The sequence below is a fragment of the Anabrus simplex genome, chromosome 2, assembly GCF_040414725.1.
Source record: "Anabrus simplex isolate iqAnaSimp1 chromosome 2, ASM4041472v1, whole genome shotgun sequence".
NCBI lineage: Eukaryota > Metazoa > Arthropoda > Insecta > Orthoptera > Tettigoniidae > Anabrus > Anabrus simplex.
This window is the reverse complement of record NC_090266.1, coordinates 237,730,327-237,749,558: the sequence shown is the minus strand read 5'-3', so window position 1 is coordinate 237,749,558 and position 19,232 is coordinate 237,730,327. Positions and strand designations below refer to the sequence as shown.

The 19,232-nt window shown below is 39.1% G+C and overlaps 1 protein-coding gene across 4 annotated transcripts in view; it reads right to left on the bottom strand.

Moving 5' to 3' along the window:
• Positions 1-19,232, bottom strand: part of LOC136864021 (zinc finger protein 277) — a 190,149-nt gene that overhangs the window by 103,864 nt on the left and 67,053 nt on the right. For all 4 annotated transcript variants that reach the window (XR_010859252.2, XM_067140522.2, XM_067140523.2 and 1 more), the window contains exon 4: positions 2,607-2,806. Coding sequence is in view for 3 of the 4 variants with exons in the window: in XM_067140522.2 (XP_066996623.1) it covers positions 2,607-2,806 (200 nt within the window). In the remaining variant the exon portion in view is untranslated. The remainder of the gene's footprint in view (positions 1-2,606; positions 2,807-19,232) is intronic.

The window sequence follows — 19,232 nt, the reverse complement described above, 5'->3', positions numbered from 1 at the left end:
CTACTCTGTCTCTTATTCATTTATCCAAGATTCTTTCAAGGATCTTAGCTGTATGAGTTACCAATGTCACTCCTCTGTAATTTTCACATTGCTTCCTGTCTCCCTTCTTGAAAATTGGTATAATGACCCCTTTCGTCCACTCTTTTGGAACAGTCTTTCCTCTCCATATCACTCTGAAGAGTCTATACAACCACTACAGACCAACTGCTCCTGCTGCTATTATCATCCTTTGGTGCGGACCATTCATGTGGCCAACCCATATTTAAGGACATGAAAATGAAATGGCGTATGGCTTTCAGTGCGGTGTGATCCCAGGATGGGTTTGGCTCGCCAGGTGCAGGTCTTTTGATTTAACGCCTGTAGGCGACCTGCGCATCATGATGAGGATGAAATTATGATGAAGACAACACATACACACAGCCCCAGTGCCAGGGAAATTAACCAATGATGGTTAAAATTCCCGACCCTGCCGGGAATCGAACCCGGGACCCCTGTGACCAAAGGCCAGCAAGCTAGCCATTTAGCCATGGAGCCGGACTTTTAAAGACATAAGAAGACGGGATGATAAACAGGCCTAAATAACAATCACCAAAAAGAAAAAGAAACAAACAGTAAAGTGGCATTTATTATAAAAATCATGAGTTTGTTGCCAAAACAAATTATATGAACATAAATCAATAATTATCAATGAATTCTGATGATTAGTGCATAATTTTATGATTAAAAATCAATGAAATCTTCAATGAAGTGCTTCACACTCATTTCTTTTCACACTAAATTTACAATCTTCTTTCTATAAATACAGACCAACAATGAACTAATTTCTGAAAACAAACTATCTCAATATTATAAATAAATTAAGGATTTCCACCTTCTCCTATAAATTATTTACGTAAAATCCAATTAATTCTTTAAATTAATCTCAAATTCCTAATTATTCTTACCTCAGTAATATTCATATTATGGTTTGAGCTCATCTGTAAGCTTTAAATGTACAGAATTTATTTCAAACTTGAAATAATAAATCTCATTCAAACAATTCTGGTTTTCAATTAATTCCATACATAAATCCTTGCAATTAACAAAATGAATCTTGTTTTCATTACAATAATCCTCCTAAGATTAATAATACACTGCCAGGAAAAAAATGATGCTCTCAGAAAGGAAGGAGGAAACAAAATGTGAAAGGGTGCGTGACGTTCTTTCAGTGATTACAAAATCAAGTGAAATTTACAGAGAACTTCACAGTACGAGCCCAGCTATCAGGCTTGGATGCATGCACTGATTTTACCGGAAAGGGTGTCAAAACCGCTGTATCCTCTCGTAAGGGAAGCTGGTCCTCGACAGTTGTAATGGGTCCCTGATATCTGGATACTGGTAGTGGGATGGAGTTGACGTCCAAGCAGGTACCACATACATTCTATTGGGGACAGACCTGGGGATCTTGCTGGCCACGGAAGTACCTCAACATCACGGAGACAGTTTATAGAGACATGTGCCGTGTGCGGATGAGCATTGTGCTGTTGAAAAATGGCACCAAGATACTGTCGCGTAAGAGGTAACACATGAGGATGCAGGAGGTCCGTGATGTACCGTTGTGCTATCAGAGCTCCCTCAATCACTACCAGCCGTGACCTGAAGTCATGCCTAATGGTTCCCCACACAACAACACCGAGAGTAACACTGCTGTGCTTCTCCAAACAGTTGGAAGAATGCGACCTCTCCCCAGGTCGCTGCCATACTCGCAGACGATGGTCATCCAGGGAAGTGCAGAACCACAATTAATCGCTGAACACAATGCGATGCCATTCATCAGCAGTCAATGCTTCTCCCAAGAACATGGCTTCTCCGTGTCCTTCACAATGATCACTCATATACCCTACCAGGCCTGGTAACAACAATAAACATAAACAACACTAATGCACTCTGGTGGCTGTTTTACCTGTAACTCTAATCAATGAGAGTTAAAAATTAAATTAATTATTAAAGATTATTTATTCAAATCATGAGATTAAAGTTTTGATAAAACTTACTTTTCTACCAGATAATTTGGAAGCAGCAGCAGCAGCAAACAAAGTCTGTCGTCAGCTTATGTGCACTTTACTTAAAGGTGTGTCGCTACAAAATGTCTTATTGGTTCAGGTAAATCAATCGTGACAGTTCATTGGTTTGGGACCTCACTTCGAGAATGTTAAAATGTAGCATGCGCAAGCACAACACTGGCCTTGAAATTTCCTAGTCTGGGTCACACATTGTTTCTCCCCTTGTTGAGTAGAACAGTACAACAAAAGCAAGTCAGTGTGCTCACCAAGTGAACCAGTTGTAACACCTGCTCAAGTTGATTTTTTTTTTTTTTTTTTTTTGCTAGGGGCTTTACGTCGCACCGACACAGATAGGTCTTATGGCGACGAAAAGTTGATGTTATTTCAATAAAAATTCACACACATGACGAGACAATAAATAATATTCCTGTGACCAACCTTACACAATAATTACAACCCTTGTAATTAATGTGACGGGAACATCATACATATGTGTGTGTGTGTGCTTACTTATTTATTACAGTAAATTAAAAATATACTACAGTAAATTACAGGCAACATTACCTACTCAGCTTCTCATCAATAACATCTAATAACTCGTCTGTAAACACAAGGTTTTCAGGAGACCCAAGCTTCAGGTGATGCTTATTGATCAGGTGTGAAAAATAATCTGTTCGTAGTCCAGTAAAATCCAGTCCACATAGGAGACAGTGACGTGATATGTTCTGCTTACGTTCTCCTTCTTGTTGCTGAAGGATCCACTCCTGTAAATCAATAATAATAATAATAATAATAATGACATTATTTCATGGTATTAATTTTATAATCACTGTATGGTTTCTATACAACTAAAAGGAGACACACAACAAGGAGTGCATGCTTACATGTGAAAGTATTTATCAAATATATCAGTTAGGATATAATATAGTGGAAGGTAAGGAAAAATTCCTGGTATAACACGAGTCATTTGGTATGTATCTTTTCTTGCTATTTCTTTTACTCTCCAGATGAATGCTGGGATGATAATTATTTATAATACTCATATTCCCTCTCAAATACTAACTGTAGCTATTCACATTATATGTCACTAACACAGGATTTTTCACACAAATTGGGGCCGGCTGGCGCAGCGCAGAGGGTACAAGGGCAAGTGGAAGGTCAGACGAGCACATGGCAACTCGCTGAGCTTGGGGCCGAGGAAGCGCCCGTACGAATCGCATGTAAACAAGCACACATAGTAACACATAACCAAAGTAAAATAATCACTCGCCTCGTCACAGAAGATGATGAAAATGTCCTCCACCTGCATCTACACATTTCTGGTATCGTCTGAGGAAATTTTAATTCACACGCGTTGGTTCATCTGCCGAGATAGCCTCAATTTCTCTCATGATATTTTGACTGAGTTCATCTAGAGTGTGAGGGTTTGTTGCATAAAACTTATTTTTCAATATTCCCCATAAATAAAAATCGCAAACCGTAAGATCTGGGGATCTTGCAGGCCAAAATGGTTTACCAATTACCCTGTTGTTGAAAATTTCCTCAATTAAACTTTATAACTCGTTAACCGTATGCACAGTTGCCGAGTCTTGCTGGAAACAGCAGCGGCGATTAGGGTGGGGGAGTTGCCCCACCACTTTGTGGAGAAACTATTACATTTTGATTCCATTCTACCCAGCTTAAACTAGGAATTATTAAAAGAAAGCAATTTGTACAAGCCCTGTTATCTTATCAGCTGACTGTTTCCTTTATTTTCTTTAATTATTAACAAAATTATTAGCAGAAATACGCACAAAATGTCGCTCGTCACGGATAACTGATTTGTATAGCGCCAAAGCAAGTAGTGGACACTTTGCATGTGCAATTAGAAATGATAGCAGGGTATACTTTTTTTTGCCAAGGTCATGGACACTGAGGAATGATTCATCCGCTTAACGCGCGTATCTGTCAGTTTGCAAGTCTCTTTAGTGTCTGTTAGTTTCTTAGTATGTAGTCAAATACTAAATAATTTTAATTGTATAATCATGACGTACTTTTATTTAATTGTAATAAATGTGTAATATTGTTCCTTTGGTGAAAGTTTTATTGTAAAGTATTGAATCAAAATCTCACAAAACTATTATTACTGCACTTAAATTGGTAAACTGTCAACCTCTACCTCTCTGTCGAAATTTGCTCAGAGACCATCAAAAAGCTTACCACTTTGTAGCTTCTTTTTTCTTCAGTATTGATGAAATCCCCCACCCTACCCTCAATCGTTATATCCCGCAAACCTGGGTACTGTTTGTTGTCTGTGTTTTTTTGCCCCGCACTTTTAATTCCCAATCGCCGCTACTGGCTGGAAAATATCCATTCATTGTCCATCAATTCTTCATAAAAATCTCTGCCCAGTGATTGTGGTTAAAAAAAAAAAATAGGCCCTATTATCTTGTCTGCAGTTACTGCCACCCACTCTCACATTTTCACATCATATAGGGGTGTTTCATGTATGAAATTTTCAGGTTTTTCTGAAGACCAGTACCTGTTATTCTGAATTGAAACATGTCCACTTAAATGAAACCATGCTTCATTATTAATTTCGGACCAAGTACCCCATCATCAACACCCCTTAAAACCCAGTTACAGAAATTTACCCTGTTCTCATTATCGCATGGATGCAACTCTTGAACCACAGTGATCCTGTATAGTTTCATTCATCAACACCCCTTAAAACCCAGTTACAAAAATTTACCCTGTTCTTATTATCATGTGGATGCAACTCTTGAACAACAGTGATCCTGTATAGTTTCAATTTTAACATTTTTGTAGCTCACCACATGGAGGTAATAGAAATATGTGTTTCCTGCTAAAGTTTTTTGAACAATTTTGTACGAGTATGTTCTAATTTTTCCCCTACCTTGCACAATTTCTCTTCAGTAAACACATGCTTTTTTTTACTCTTTGCTTTCTATTAGGAATAGAACCTGTGCTTCTAAATTTGTTCACAAGTCTTCTTACAGTTTCTCTACCTGAAATGTTCGCACCTGGGAATTTTCTTATATACCACCTAAATTCTCTGCAGGAATTTGTCAGTACATATGTGTCGTACATGAAAACCTTTTGTTCTAATGTGTACGCAGTTTGAGGGATTACTAAAACAATAGGCTTTAACACTTAGCAATAACACGTTACGAAATTTTGAAACACAATAACAATTAAACAATAACCATGTACATGCCATAAACAATAAGCACTAACACCTACACATGTTTTAAACGTATAACACTTATAACTTAAAATAGGCTATTAACAAAATAACACTTTATTCAGCAAATCCTGCATCGCAACTGTCTCAGCTCCGCGCTGCCATGTGCTCGTCTGACCTTCAGCTCGCCCTTCTACCTGCCGAGTCGACTGGCCCCACTTTGAGTGAAAGACCCTGAAGAAGTTAAGAGCTTTAATGATGCAAATACATATAATTACTGAAGCACTTATTGCTTAACTAGCATAATTCAAAATTAGTAACTGCAAACTAGATCAGTCATAGATCTTGGGGGGGGAATGCAGTTCCTTTCATATCTTCTCAATGTTAGTAATTACTTTTTACCATCAGCTACTAACTACATGGTAAATAACACCTTCCACTAGCAATCCATCCAATCAGTTACTATCAATACAGATTACAGCAACCAGCAACATACAAAAAAACTGAAGAACACTTCCCAACATCCAGTCATATTATCTTAACAACGTTAATTCTTGCCACAGTAATTCAGAAGAGGTTTTCCAGATGGTCTGGTATAGTTCAATACAAAACCTAATTAATATAAGTATCAGAAAGGAACAAACAACTGTCAAATCAAGTCAAAGAGAAAGTGAGGAGGGAATAAGAAAGGAACACACATAATAGGAAGAACACAATGGCAAGTCAGTGTGGGAAGAGGGAGCAACAAAAATAGGAGATTAGGACAAACATAGAAGCACAAAAGGACAAGGACAATCTCCACATCTTCATACACTGCTGTCTACAAATAGATAGGCTCTCACCTCATCAATCCCAGTTCCACATTGATCGCTTTACCGAGCTCGATAGCTGCAGTCGCTTAAGTGAGGTCAGTATCAAGTATATCACAAATATTATAATAATATTTATAGATCCACCTGTTCAATATAAATAAATATATAAATATAAATAAAAATATAAAAATATAAATAAATATTATTATAATATTTGTGATATAAGTCATCTTCAATACGCAACCAAAATGAGAATAGGTTTTACTATTCGTATTTCATTATTATTATTATTTTTGTATTTTTATTATTATTAGTTTGTGTAGGTGTTATTATCTCGACACTGGCTACAGGTTGTAGAAAAAAGCAGTCTCATCGGAATTAAATATGCATGTCTGATCATTTGTGATGTGAAGGAGATTATTCTGAGTTGAATAAACCTTTACATGTGACATTTCCCCTTGAAGCAGTGAGATTTTGTTTTCTCTTAGTTCAGGATGTGTCTTGAGAAAGGAAGAATACCACTTTCTGCCTGGCCTGCTATTGGTACAATGGTTAGGTCTCTTCAGTTCTTTAATCAGATGTTCAGTACAGTCTGGAAGTTGCTCTTTCATGACTGGATAATGTAATCTGGCAGCTGACAACAACCATTCATCATAACTACTTTTTCTTCAGCAGTTAGAATGGTAGTTGGTCGGATTCTGCATGCTTCTGGGCTCTTACCAGATGTTGTATAGGGAAGTGTTGTTCGAGGAACATTGAATTGTTTGGCTGCTGCTGTTACTGGCATGCCTGCTTTCACTCGTTCAACAGCCTGTGCCATTACACTGGCTGAGAAATTAAGCTTACGCTCCTGTCTGTAACTGCTTAATATTGCATAATATAATAGAAACTAGAAAAGACAGTTTTATTCATAAATGATTTGAAACAGCAGAACAAGCAGAATTGGAGTTTCCTCAGGAAAATGTGGTATTCTTGATAATTGACAGCTATTTGAGCCAATCATTGACATGGTGTCAAACACTGGAGAGAAATAACACTGAAATGTATTTTGAGGTACAGATAATATAGAATTAAAAGGCATTTTTGTACATTATTATGTCTACATCTTCCTTAAAAAGTCACACCCCAATGATTGATGGGGCATGTCAAAGTCTGGAACAAAGTATCACATGAATGACCCATTAACTGACACCCCCCTCAAGAAGTTCAGATGTAACCTTCTGATGCACATAACAATTTAAATTTCTCAATGATTCATTGTGATTTTGTCAGTAGAGCTATTTAATAGAAGTGCTTACTTTAACTTTTTCCTTTAGATATATGCAGAATACTACTCTTGATGTACCTTCACTACTTCGACAATTTTCCCTCCATTATAAACATTGAAATGAATACATACATCACTGCAGCTGACTTCAGAAAGAATGAAACTTAAATTTCCCTTGAATTCAATGTGGCTAAGGAGACTCTATGCTTACTACAGCTCAAAAAAAGTCAAGTGTTGGTACAGTGACAAAGACTAGTGTATGTTCCTCTTACTGTAGTATAATTCATGCTGTAACTAACTTGTCTAATTCTTTACTTCTGAAGAAAAATTGCAGATTAAAATGCATTGTAATGGATATAGCATCCGCCATGCCAAGTCACTACGCGCCGAGCTCATCACCCATCGCCCCCACCCCGTTAGAGTCGAGCGCGCCAATCGCGAGCATCATTTAAGTGCTGGGCGGGCCCTTCTCTCTTCTGTCCGTGGTCGCGCCGCGTGGGACGACAGAAATGACTCCACGATTAATCTGGAGTGTTCCATCTCGCGATGCTCCTGGACCCGTCCAGCATCCGGATGATTTTAGAAGAACCAGCGCAGGTATATAAGAGAGGAACGACCTGCCTGGAGTCAGTGAGAGTTAGTCAGAATGAGAGTTAGTTAGTGAGTGAAAGGGAGCGAGATTGAGTTCGCTGGAGCGCAGTCAGTGATGGCCTGGAAGATTGCAGCCTGATCGAGTATCTGTCTGTTGGAGCTGAGGACTCGTTCCTGTTTTCCTGATGATGTGTGTGTGTGTGTGTGTCCCTTGAGGCTGGCTGCTGGAGGAGAACCTGGAGTATTCTGGAGCGGCGAAGAAGGGAACAGTAGGAGACGACGTGTGAAGACTGCGGAGTTCAACGGGTTGAGTGAACAGCGGATACTATCCCAACCTGCGAGGCTGACGTGTAGGCTGTGGACTGTGACAGCGCTAACGAGTGTGACTGAGTGGCTGAGAGAGTGTACTGTAAATAATCGATGACTGTGTGTATGTGTCATTGTAGATGGAACATAAGAGAAACTAAGAGAGAGAGCGCGAACCGTCTGTAAGTGTGTGACCACGTACGTGTGTAAGTTGTAAGCTCGGCTATCGTCTGTGTGTGTGTAAATCTGTAATTGTAGTGCTTAGTTAATAAATCTTAGAAATAGGACGCTACCAGGTGCTGTACGCATTTATTTATTTATCTACCCCGCCAACCCGTTACAGTATAGTCTAATTATAATAATATTTAATGAAGCCAATAGATAAATTACATGTGATTAAAACAGAAAACACAGAATACATTTTTTTTCAATCAATACTGGTACAATACTGTTTTCATTAGTGTATTTTCAGATAACATGAAATGTTCTCTTACAGTGTCAGATGGTGTGTTCTCACACTCTGTTGCTTTCTTCTCAACATGTGGAGTTCCTGATGTGGAGGGGCCTGGATGATGGTCGGGAAAATGTGGTATTCTTGATGTAGAGGGGCCAGGTTGTTGGTCTGGGAAACTGAACTGGGCAGATTGATGAGAAAAGACAGGGTAGGGCTAGGGATAATGTGGTGGCATGGATGCAACTGAACTTATTGCAGAGGTGAAGGCAGAAAGAATAGTTTGGAGCTCTTCTGCTCTTATTTTGCTAGCAGCTTCTTCTCTTTCTTCTTGCTTCTTGAAGAATTCATTCAAGAGTTCAGTTCTTTTTTCATGAACTCATCAATGTTACTTCCAGAGTCCTTTGCCTTCCTTTTCAAAGGACGGTGAGGCCTATCTTCACACATATCACATGATGGTGTTGATGACATGCTGCTTGTAGGAGACTGAATTAATGTATTAAACTTGTCTGAATGATGGACAGATGTACCTCAACCTCCACTGGCTGGGGACAATCTTCTTGCAAGAGGCCTAAACTGTGATCTACAGTGTCCAAACCCTCTAGAGAAGCACATGGACGGCACCCTAAAATTTCATTTATTTGTTCAGCATTTTTTAAACTGTAGCCTCTCCTTTCCATTTCTTGCTGCACCAACTTTTACTGTATATTTCAGTGTTCTTAAACCTTTTACCATTGAAAAACTTATGGATTTCTTTTCCTTGTAAATCTCCAGCATTACCTGGACTTCTTCAGTCGACCATACATTTCGACTGATATTTTGGTTAATGAACAATGTTATTAAAGGGTTAAGATTAGCAGGGAATTATACTAAGGAGCACTCGAATGAAAATTCACTTTTACTGTTCACGAAACTCTGTTGGTCACTAACCTCTGCGTTTGACAACAACAAGAACAACAACAACAACAACAACGCACAAGTCAATACACGCCTATAAAAAAAAAAACAACAATTGTCAGTCGAATTGTGGGATTATTGATGAGTGAAAATTAATAGCACAGAATCAATTTTGAACATTATTTTTGACAGAACAAACAGAGTGTGTGCGCATTCATTTTCAATATAATCTCAGTACATTATCATAATCTATAAGTTTCATTCCCGTATTGATTTTAATATTCACAAATACGAAGTTTTTGAAGCTTCCACCTAATCAATACTTTATGTTATTACTAGAGACGGGAATTTGCCTATTTGCCTATTTTATTCCTGTGCTCAGAAACGTAGGCTTTTGACATATAAATGCGTTTTAGGGTCCCTTAAACTAGATTTCGTTGGCTTTATTGTGCCTATAAATGCCTATTTCAGGGGTTTGTGCCTATTTGGAGTATAATTGCCTATTTGATGCCTTTTGAATCTATTTTAAAGAAGCCGATTTTCTTCCAGTGCATTATATTGTAACTGATGTGCTCGACAGTATTATCTTCTCATTTTTCAAGATCTGTTTACCCCACGAACAAAAATGGGAATTCTTGGAAGTCACCAGAAATAGTTCTTGAGAACTTTCTGTCAGGAGACACAAGGAACAATTTGACTTCGAAGCCTTCAACCCCTCCAACCTTCGACATATGCGAGAACAAATCAACGTCGAACACTTATACCTCCTTCTCGATGTGAACTGTTGTACGCGTATGCTTTATCTTCAGAACGTGTTGTGATTTATTCTGAAGAAGAAGTGTGTCTGTGGCAATGCCCAAAGAAAAATTACCGGCGAGTTGGCTGTGCGCTTAGGGGCGCGTAGCTGTGAGCTTGCATCCGGGAGATAGTGGGTTCAAGCCCCACTGTCGGCAGCCCTGAAGACGGTTTTCCGTGGTCTTCCATCTTTACACCAGCCAATGCTGGGGCTGTACCTTAATTAAGGCCACAGTCGCTTCCCTCCCACTCCTAGGCCTTTTCGATCCCATCGTCCCTATAAGACCTATCTGTGTCGGCGTGGCGTAAAACAATTGTAACTGCAAAGAAAAATCGTCGAAGTCCTACTGGCTGAAGCGGTGGATCACAGGGGATCCCAATTTCACTATGGATGGAAAGGTAGTCTCCTGCCAAGCTTGCTGTAAGGAGGTAAGTTCGTTTGTCCCTTTTATTTTTTTTTGTGACTGAACTACGATCGCATTTCATTGTAGCATTTATAGGCCTATTAATTTACGTATTGTGGGAAGTTGTTTTGTTTCATTACTGTATTGGTCGTGAACTTTCAATAATTTATATTGCTAAAATGTAAATAATCATTTAATTACTAAACGAGGAGTTAGAACGCCGGTGGTCCCTTGTCACAGAGTGGATGAAAATTAAAAATCGATATTTTGAACTCTGATTCAATTCCCGTGAAAATAGAGATTTAAAACTGAAATATTTTCTTTCTTTCTTTCTTTCTTTCTTTCTTTCTTAATCTGTTTACCCTTCAGGGGTAGGTTTTTCCCCTCGGACTCTGCGAAGGATCCCACCTCTACCGTCCCAAGGGCAGTGTCCTGGAGCGTGAGACTTTTGGTCTGGGATACAACTGGGAAGAAGGACTAGTACCTTGCCCAGACAGCCTCACCTTCTATGTTGAACAGGGGCCTTGTGAAGGCACGCAAAGATTGGAAGGGACAGGCAAAGAAGAGGGAAGGAAGTGGCCGCGTTTTTAAGTTAGGTACCATCCCGGCATTTTCCTGGAGGGGAAGTGGGAAACCACAGAAAACCACTTCGAGGATGGCTGAGGTGGGAATCGAACCCACTTCTACTCAGTTGACTTCCCAAGGCTGAGTGGACCCCGTTCCAGTCGTCGTGCCCTTTTAAAATTTTGTGGCAGAGCCGGGAATCGAACCCGGGCCTCCGTGGGTGGCGGCTAATCACTCTAACTACTACACCATAGAAGCGGACTACCACTGAAATGTAATTTTTTAAAATTATGAGTAACTTTCACCAGCGCTATGTGTAGGCTCTAGTGAACTCTATTACGCTTCCGCTAAGCCTTCACAAAACATCGGTTGAAGATCGAATGTGGTGCAGTTAGGACGATGGTCACAGAGGCTAGGCATACAAGATGGCACGGCTTGGACGATGTCACAGCGTGTTTAACAAGGCTACAAAGGCTATCTTTACAAGACCAGGCCAGTGAAATGACCGTTGGTCTGATTGATGAGGTCCGGTTAGTAACTGTTGTGCTGGGGGGGGGGAAGAGTCTCTGGGGTGTGTAAGCTATAGCATTCCATCTAGAGTTCTGCTAAATTATGTTCACGGGCGCATACCACGACAATTTCAAATCACGCTGTTTTCTGATTTTCAACGAGGGTGGCAGCCTTGCGTGCACACATGATGCAGGATCTATTGCAGGCAACAGAAAATAGTCTTCATGACAGCTGACCCGGCTGACCAAAGCCGCCGAATAGCAACATATAAAATGTTCACAAATCTGAGATTTATAGTGCCTCCGTTTTAATACTTCTATATAAGTAAGAATACTGCTAGAGCAGCTTGGTGAGTCTCTGGCAAGCATATAGGAAGGATTTCTCCTCTACGCTACTCAGGTATCGTTTCACATCATTTTTATGATTTTTTTTCACCCAGTGAACTCGATAGGAAACTGCCAGTTTATAACTGAACATTTTTAAGGACATATTTCCATGTAAATTGCGAAATCTCTTGCTCCTACTTTAAAGTTTTGTAATTCTAGAAACATCACCTTTAATAGTCTTCCTCTTTTTTATGAAACAAATGCATGTTTATAATGTCCGACTCCTTGACTGAATGGACAGCGTACTGGCCTTCGGTTCAGAGGGTCACGGGTTTGATTCCCGGTCGGGTCGGGGATTTCAACCATAATTGGTTAATTCCAATGGCTCTGGGGCTGGGCATGTGTGGAGTTTTCAGCATTAGAAATCATCCTAGGTAGGGCCCTCGTCTTCACAGACATGCAGGTCGCCTAATAGGCCATCTGCGAGGAAAAGACCCACACCAAGCCTCTCCGGAGGCCATATGCCATTATTATGTTTATACTAAGCATTATTGACAATTTGCCCAGCTGTAGAAATATAAGAACATTGTAATTTAACTCAATGTGAAAAGATACCATATAGATCAACACAGAAATACTGCGATGCATTTGACACGAATACAGAAAGCGTTGTCATCGCAGCTTTTCTACCAGTGCACTGTAAACAGTGACCAACAACAATTTTCTATAGACCTGTGCACTGCAATGATGGGAGCTAATATCCCCCTGCATAAAATGGAGCATCTTCAAACTTCAACAATCTGCCGGGAGCAATCACCGAGATGGAGACGAGTGGATTTCCCCTGGTGCAGTCATTTAGGGTCGTGGAAGAAGTCAGGAGAAATTTTGACCGAACCTATAGGAAGGTAGCCGCCGTCAGAAAAAAAGTTCCATAAGAGTCCTGCAGCAGAAACCATGATGGAAAACGACGGAAAATGTAGCCAGGGTGCTTTGCTAGTTGTTTTACGTCGCACCGACACGAATAGGTCTTATGGCGACGACGGGACAGGGAAGAGCTAGGAGTTGGAAGGAAGCGGCCGTGGCCTTAATTAAGATACAGCCCCAGCATTTGCCTGGTGTGAAAATGGGAAACCACGGAAAACCATCTTCAGGGCTGCCGACAGTGGGGTTCGAACCCCCTATCTCCCGAATACTGGATACTGGCCGCACTTAAGCGACTGCAGCTATCGAGCTCGGTAGAGCCAGGTTGCTACGAGGTGAGGTAGATGAAGCAGTTGAACTAAAACCAGATGAAGTGGCTTCATTGAAGTTTTGTCCAATCACTTCCTGTGATGTTGCGAGATTTCTCTCAGTACAAAACATTCTGCCCGACAAGAGAACAATATTGTTACCGGAAAACAATGAAACGTTGCTTATTGTAAATTCCTTTGATAGTAATTGAGCGTGTTATTAAATTAGGCCTATAAGTATTTTTTCATGCCTATTTTGTTGCCTATTTTACATGTTAGTGCCTATTTACATGCCTATTTTGGCTATTTTAAGAGCCTACATGCCTGCCTATTTTAACTGTTTTTAGTGCCTATAATTCTCGTCTCTAGTTATTACTTTACAGTACTAGTTTTGACCTTGTGAAGGTCATCTTCAGCTGACCAACATGTAATTAAAACATCACTGTAAGAATGTCACATAATGGGTAAAACAATGTCAATATGCGAATGTCTACGTTAAATGATATGAAAATTAAAACTTAACTTACTATTATGTACATGGATGATGTATGTTAAATATACAATATTCCTAAATTATAAACGTGTCACATAGTATGGGTAAAACATTATCAATTTGCGAATGTTCTTCGTCTTATCTAAGCAATTGTCTACGTTAAATGATATTGGGATTAAAACTTGAACATTACTATTATGTGCATGGATGATGTATGTTAAATATACAATGTTCTTAAATTATAAACCTCCACTGTTCCACATTAAAACTTATAGATGAATAAAACATTTTGAAGCACATTTAAATTCATGTGGCATATTGTACTTATGTGTCTATGTTATGACCTGTGATCAGCCGTGTTCATTTACTGATGGTATAATGGTATAAGTTTCTTGAAATAATATGAACACTTATGTTTAGGGCCCTTATTTTTTGGTGAAATAAAACTGTTGATTTCGGTGTTAAAACTGACAATATTTCGGTAGGTATTTCGTGAAATAAATTGTTATACTGATCGATGTTTCCTGCGAAATCTTCCTTGTGGTAGCGAATGGGGTAGATGTAACTAACTTTGTGATAGGGGTTTTTAAAGTAAACTCTTGTAGTGTATCATTGTTATTAAATCTTAGAAAAACCAAATACGCAAATTGTTATAGAAATAAATATATTAATCACTGATTCTTCCCTGTGATACATATTTATACATAGCCTACATTTTTAGACGTTTAATACTTGTTTCCAAAGTACAAACTAAGCATGGTTTCAACAATATCATGATGCAGGGTTGTGCGACAGTCAGAAAGTGTCTTTGTGTAAGCAGAGAAGCTCCTCTCACTGACCACATTAGATGTCGGAAACCATAATGCTTGCGAACACTTGGATGCAAATTCACTGTGGTCTTTTGTAAAACCTCCTAAAACTTTGCTAACACTGTCTTCTTTCACTTCCTCAACCAGATGTGCTTTCATTACATTTTGCAAAGTCATATAGCTCTGGAAAATGTTCATGGATATGCTCTTTTTCCCCGGTCGGGGATGAGTAGCTTAGATGGTTAAAGCGCTGGCTTTCTGACCCCGATTTGGCAGGTTCGATCCTCGCTCAGTCCGGTGGTATTTGAAGGAGTTCGAATACGTCAGCCTGGTGTCACTAGTTTACTGGCACGTAAAAGAACTCCTGCGTGACAACATTCCGGTATCTCGACGTCTCCGGAAAGCACAAAAGTGGTTAGTGGGACATAAAAACAATAACATTATTACTACTCAAACAGGCGATTTATTTACAATAGGCCTGTCAACACCGTCATACTTTACAGTAAAGACAGTATTATTTATATTTCCTTTTATATTCATTCTCTTCCTCATGCCAGGATTACCCTATTTTTCTAGAGGAATGTTGGCTTACATGAATGCTTTTTTGTGACTATTACAAATTGCTCTCTATAATTTTTCAACAACTTTACGATCTGTAAGGTATCGCCGATTGTTATTTGCCGCTTATAATTATATTCATTTGCTTCATTCTGATTCTCTGCAGTGTATATCGCACGTTTCAACTTTAAGAATATTACCGGTACACTATTGATACATTAGAATCTTTCTTGCAGCATTAAATACATAGAACCCCTCACTGTTGTATTCTTCGGCCCTTGGAAAATCTGTTGCGACTTCAGTTTTCAACATTTTTATACTTAAATGTTGGACATTTGCCGATAAATGTTGGTAAGTAAAGAACTCTCATTGCGCACTGCTGTATCTACGACTGGTCTTCTATCTTGTTACGACCACAACGCTATTTGCTGTAATCGATAACAGATACTGATTTTTATCGACTGCCTTAGAGATCGCAGAACTGATTACACATGCTTTAGATACACAGTGCGTGCCGCTTTGTATGCATTTCTGTGGAGAATATACAGCGCTATCAAGCAAAAGAGAAGGAAACTACGATAGTCAAGCATTTAAAGCATTTAAACGTTTATTGGAGAGCTCTTCCGTTGCCATTTTGCATTTTTCACACCAAGTGGTGTGTATTTCGTGATTATTTGCGCATTTCGCGCAATAAATCAAATTTCGCGATATTTCGCGAGATAATTTTTCTAAAATACGTTATTTTTAGTACCTGGGAAGTCATATATAGACAAGGAAGAACATATTTAAAAAATTTGTGCATATCGTTGTTACCAAAAAATAAGGCCCCTACTTATGTTGAAGCAAGGTTGTTGTCCGGTGTTAGATGTGGAACTTCGTGGATCTATATGCAGTGCTTGCAGTTCATGTTAAAAATAGTTTTTACCACAAAATTAATACGATGTGTTGGAATACAAGAGGACAAATTGGGGTAAATATTCGTTTATAGGAAGGGGAGTTAGGGATTGGAATAACTTACCAAGGGAGATGTTCAATAAATTTCCAATTTCTTTGCAATAATTTAAGAAAAGGCTAGGAAAACAACAGATAGGGAATCTGCCACCTGGGCGACTGCCCTAAATGCAGATCAGTAGTGATTGATTGGTTCATTATAGTATTTCAGCTATTCGATCCCTACTCTGATGTGCTGTTTTGAATGAGTAGTGTGCACACTTAGGCCTAAGGCAGAGGCTCACTTAGTAGTAGTATGACCTGGTCTAGAATTACAATTTATGCCTATTCCAAATTATAACACCTCAGTTCACTAAATAACTCAAAATTCAACCCTGAAAAGAGCTGTTTCTGAAGAAAAGCTTCTTCCTCTCCACTTTTATAAAATTCTACATTAATTTTATTCCAAATAGATTTTTCCGCCACCACTGAAGTGAACTGAGATTTTCCGACTCATTAGGTACTCCTAGGAAACGGATTAGTAAAAGGGCTTAGTTTTTGCCCTGAGACTCCCCACTATTCGACTCTTTATCATCCCCAGCCCCCACCGAAAAAAAAAGACGAAGAATGCTCACGGATCACGGCTGTCTGCAGCTTAAAGTCATTCCAGCTCTTCAGACTGTTAGATTGGCAGCGTAATACTGATTGTTAAAAGTGAGAAAATGTGTGGTTTTTCTTTCGATCGAGTACTTCATATGAAAGCATTGCTTTTAATTGCGCCATTCCTACTGACGTCGTTGTAATGACCTATGTTAATTTCAGTTGGGAAAACCACTGTCTTTCTGAGGATGTAAAAAGGCAGGTGGAGAGTGAGCGTCTGCCATTATAATGAAAACTTCCCAACCTGACTCTGATAGATGGTATGCAAGTGGGCCTACCATTACAATGAAAATTCCCTAACCCAGTTTTCATGTGAGAAAATACGTTTGGTGACTTCCCCGGTGCGTTTCTAGGGTAACATTAAGAGCTATGCAATTTAATACAATCTTGCTCACAACATGTACAGCACCTAACCTAAAATTCTGTATACAATGTAGAATTCCATAGCAAAACACGGGTATATCAGCTAGAATATATATATTAATTGAAGTTGATTTGTAGCGACGTAGAAAGGGTGTGTGTGCCATTATAATTAACATTTTACAAATAGGTAGCGACTCTCAGCAGGAGAGCGTCTGCTATTGTAATCATTACTCCCCACATCGACTTTGACTGGCAGTGTAACTGCCTATGTAATTGGCATTAGTAAGGAGGGACTACCATTGTAATTAATAATTCCCTTCTCGATATGACTGGCAGAAGTCAAGGGAGCAAGCAATTTTGTTCAAAATTCCCCTAACCGATTGTGTTTGGGAGTAGGCAAGTGTGCGTGCCATTATAAACAAATTTACCCATCTAAAATGTGACTGGCATTAGGCATAGTGGCCTGCTATTATCATGGAAACTCACCAACCCGGGTGTGACTGACATGAAAAAAAAAAATGGGCCTGTCAGTATAATGATAACAACACAACTTAATTTTGATTGGCAGTAGGGAAGGTGCCTGCCATTATAATAAAATCTCCTCAACTGTAATCTGTCTGGAAGTAGGAAAGGGGGCCTGCCATTGTAACGAAAACTCCCCAAATTGATTGTGACTGCTCAGTAGGTAATGGTGCCTGCCGTTATAATGAAACTTCCCTACTTGATTGTGAATGGCAGTAGGCAAGTGAGCCTGCCGTTATCACAATTCCGCAACACACACTTTACATTGGAAAGAACATATGGGAATCTCCCCCTGCTGTTTCTGGATAATGCTAAGAGACATGCAATATAAGAAAAACTTATTCACTGCATTTACAGTAATTTACTTTTATATTATACAATGTAGAATACCGTAGCAAAGCACGGGTACATTTGCTAGTCTTTCATAAAATATATAGTAACTCTAAGACAGGACACCACTTCTCAGAAACAGTTGAACAGGGTAGAGGCTGATGAATAGGGCAAATATCTTTAAAGTTTTCATTTAAAGATGAAATTTACAAAATAATTACAGTTATTCCTCATTATAATGCCTTCATTTGTAGAGAGTTTAGTTGGCGCAATAAAGAAGGTGGCATTAGGATGAGGTCATGATTTAAAACATTAATTTGAATGACTTATGCTACCTAGTGATATACTATACAGGGATTTTCTAGAACAGTATTAATTCTACATTTAATTTATGGAGACATACAATACCATGACAGATGTTACATGCAACTTGTATACAGTTATCGTAAGAACATTAAACTACATTTATTCAGGTCTGGAAGAAAAAAAAGCCCACCACTTCAGTGGAGAATCACTGGACAGGTGGAAGGAATATTTTGAAAATCTTCCCAACATAAAAGGAAATCTTCCTGGTGACGTCAAGAACAACCGTGCTCATGGGGAGGAGGAGAATGATATTGGTGAAATTATGCTTGATCAAATGGAACGGATGATAAACAAACTCCAGTGCCATAAAGCAGCAGGAACAGACGAAATTAGACCTGAAATTGTGAAATATAGTTGGCAGGCAGGGATGAAATGGCTTCATACAGTAATAAGATTAGCAGGCTGTGTTAGTAAGGTACCTTCTGATTGGACAAAAGCACTAATTTGATCAGTATACCAGTCAAAGTGTTCCCTGGCATCTTGGAAAGGAGAGTACGATCAGTGGTTGAGAGTAAGTTGAATGAAAACCAGTGTGGTTGCAGACCACAGAGGTGTTGTCAGGATCAGATTTACAGTGACTGACATGAAAAAAAAATGGGCCTGTCAGTATAATGATAACAACACAACTCAAAAATGCTACAAGAGGAAGAGAGAGTTATCTTTATGTTTCGTACAACTAGAGAAAGCAATTGACAGAGTACCGTACTGGGGGACTTTGGGATTAAGGGTAGATTATTAAAATCAATCAAAGGCATTTATGTTGACAATTGGGCAGCAGTGAGAACTGATGGTAGAATGAGTTCATGGTTCAAGGTACTTACAG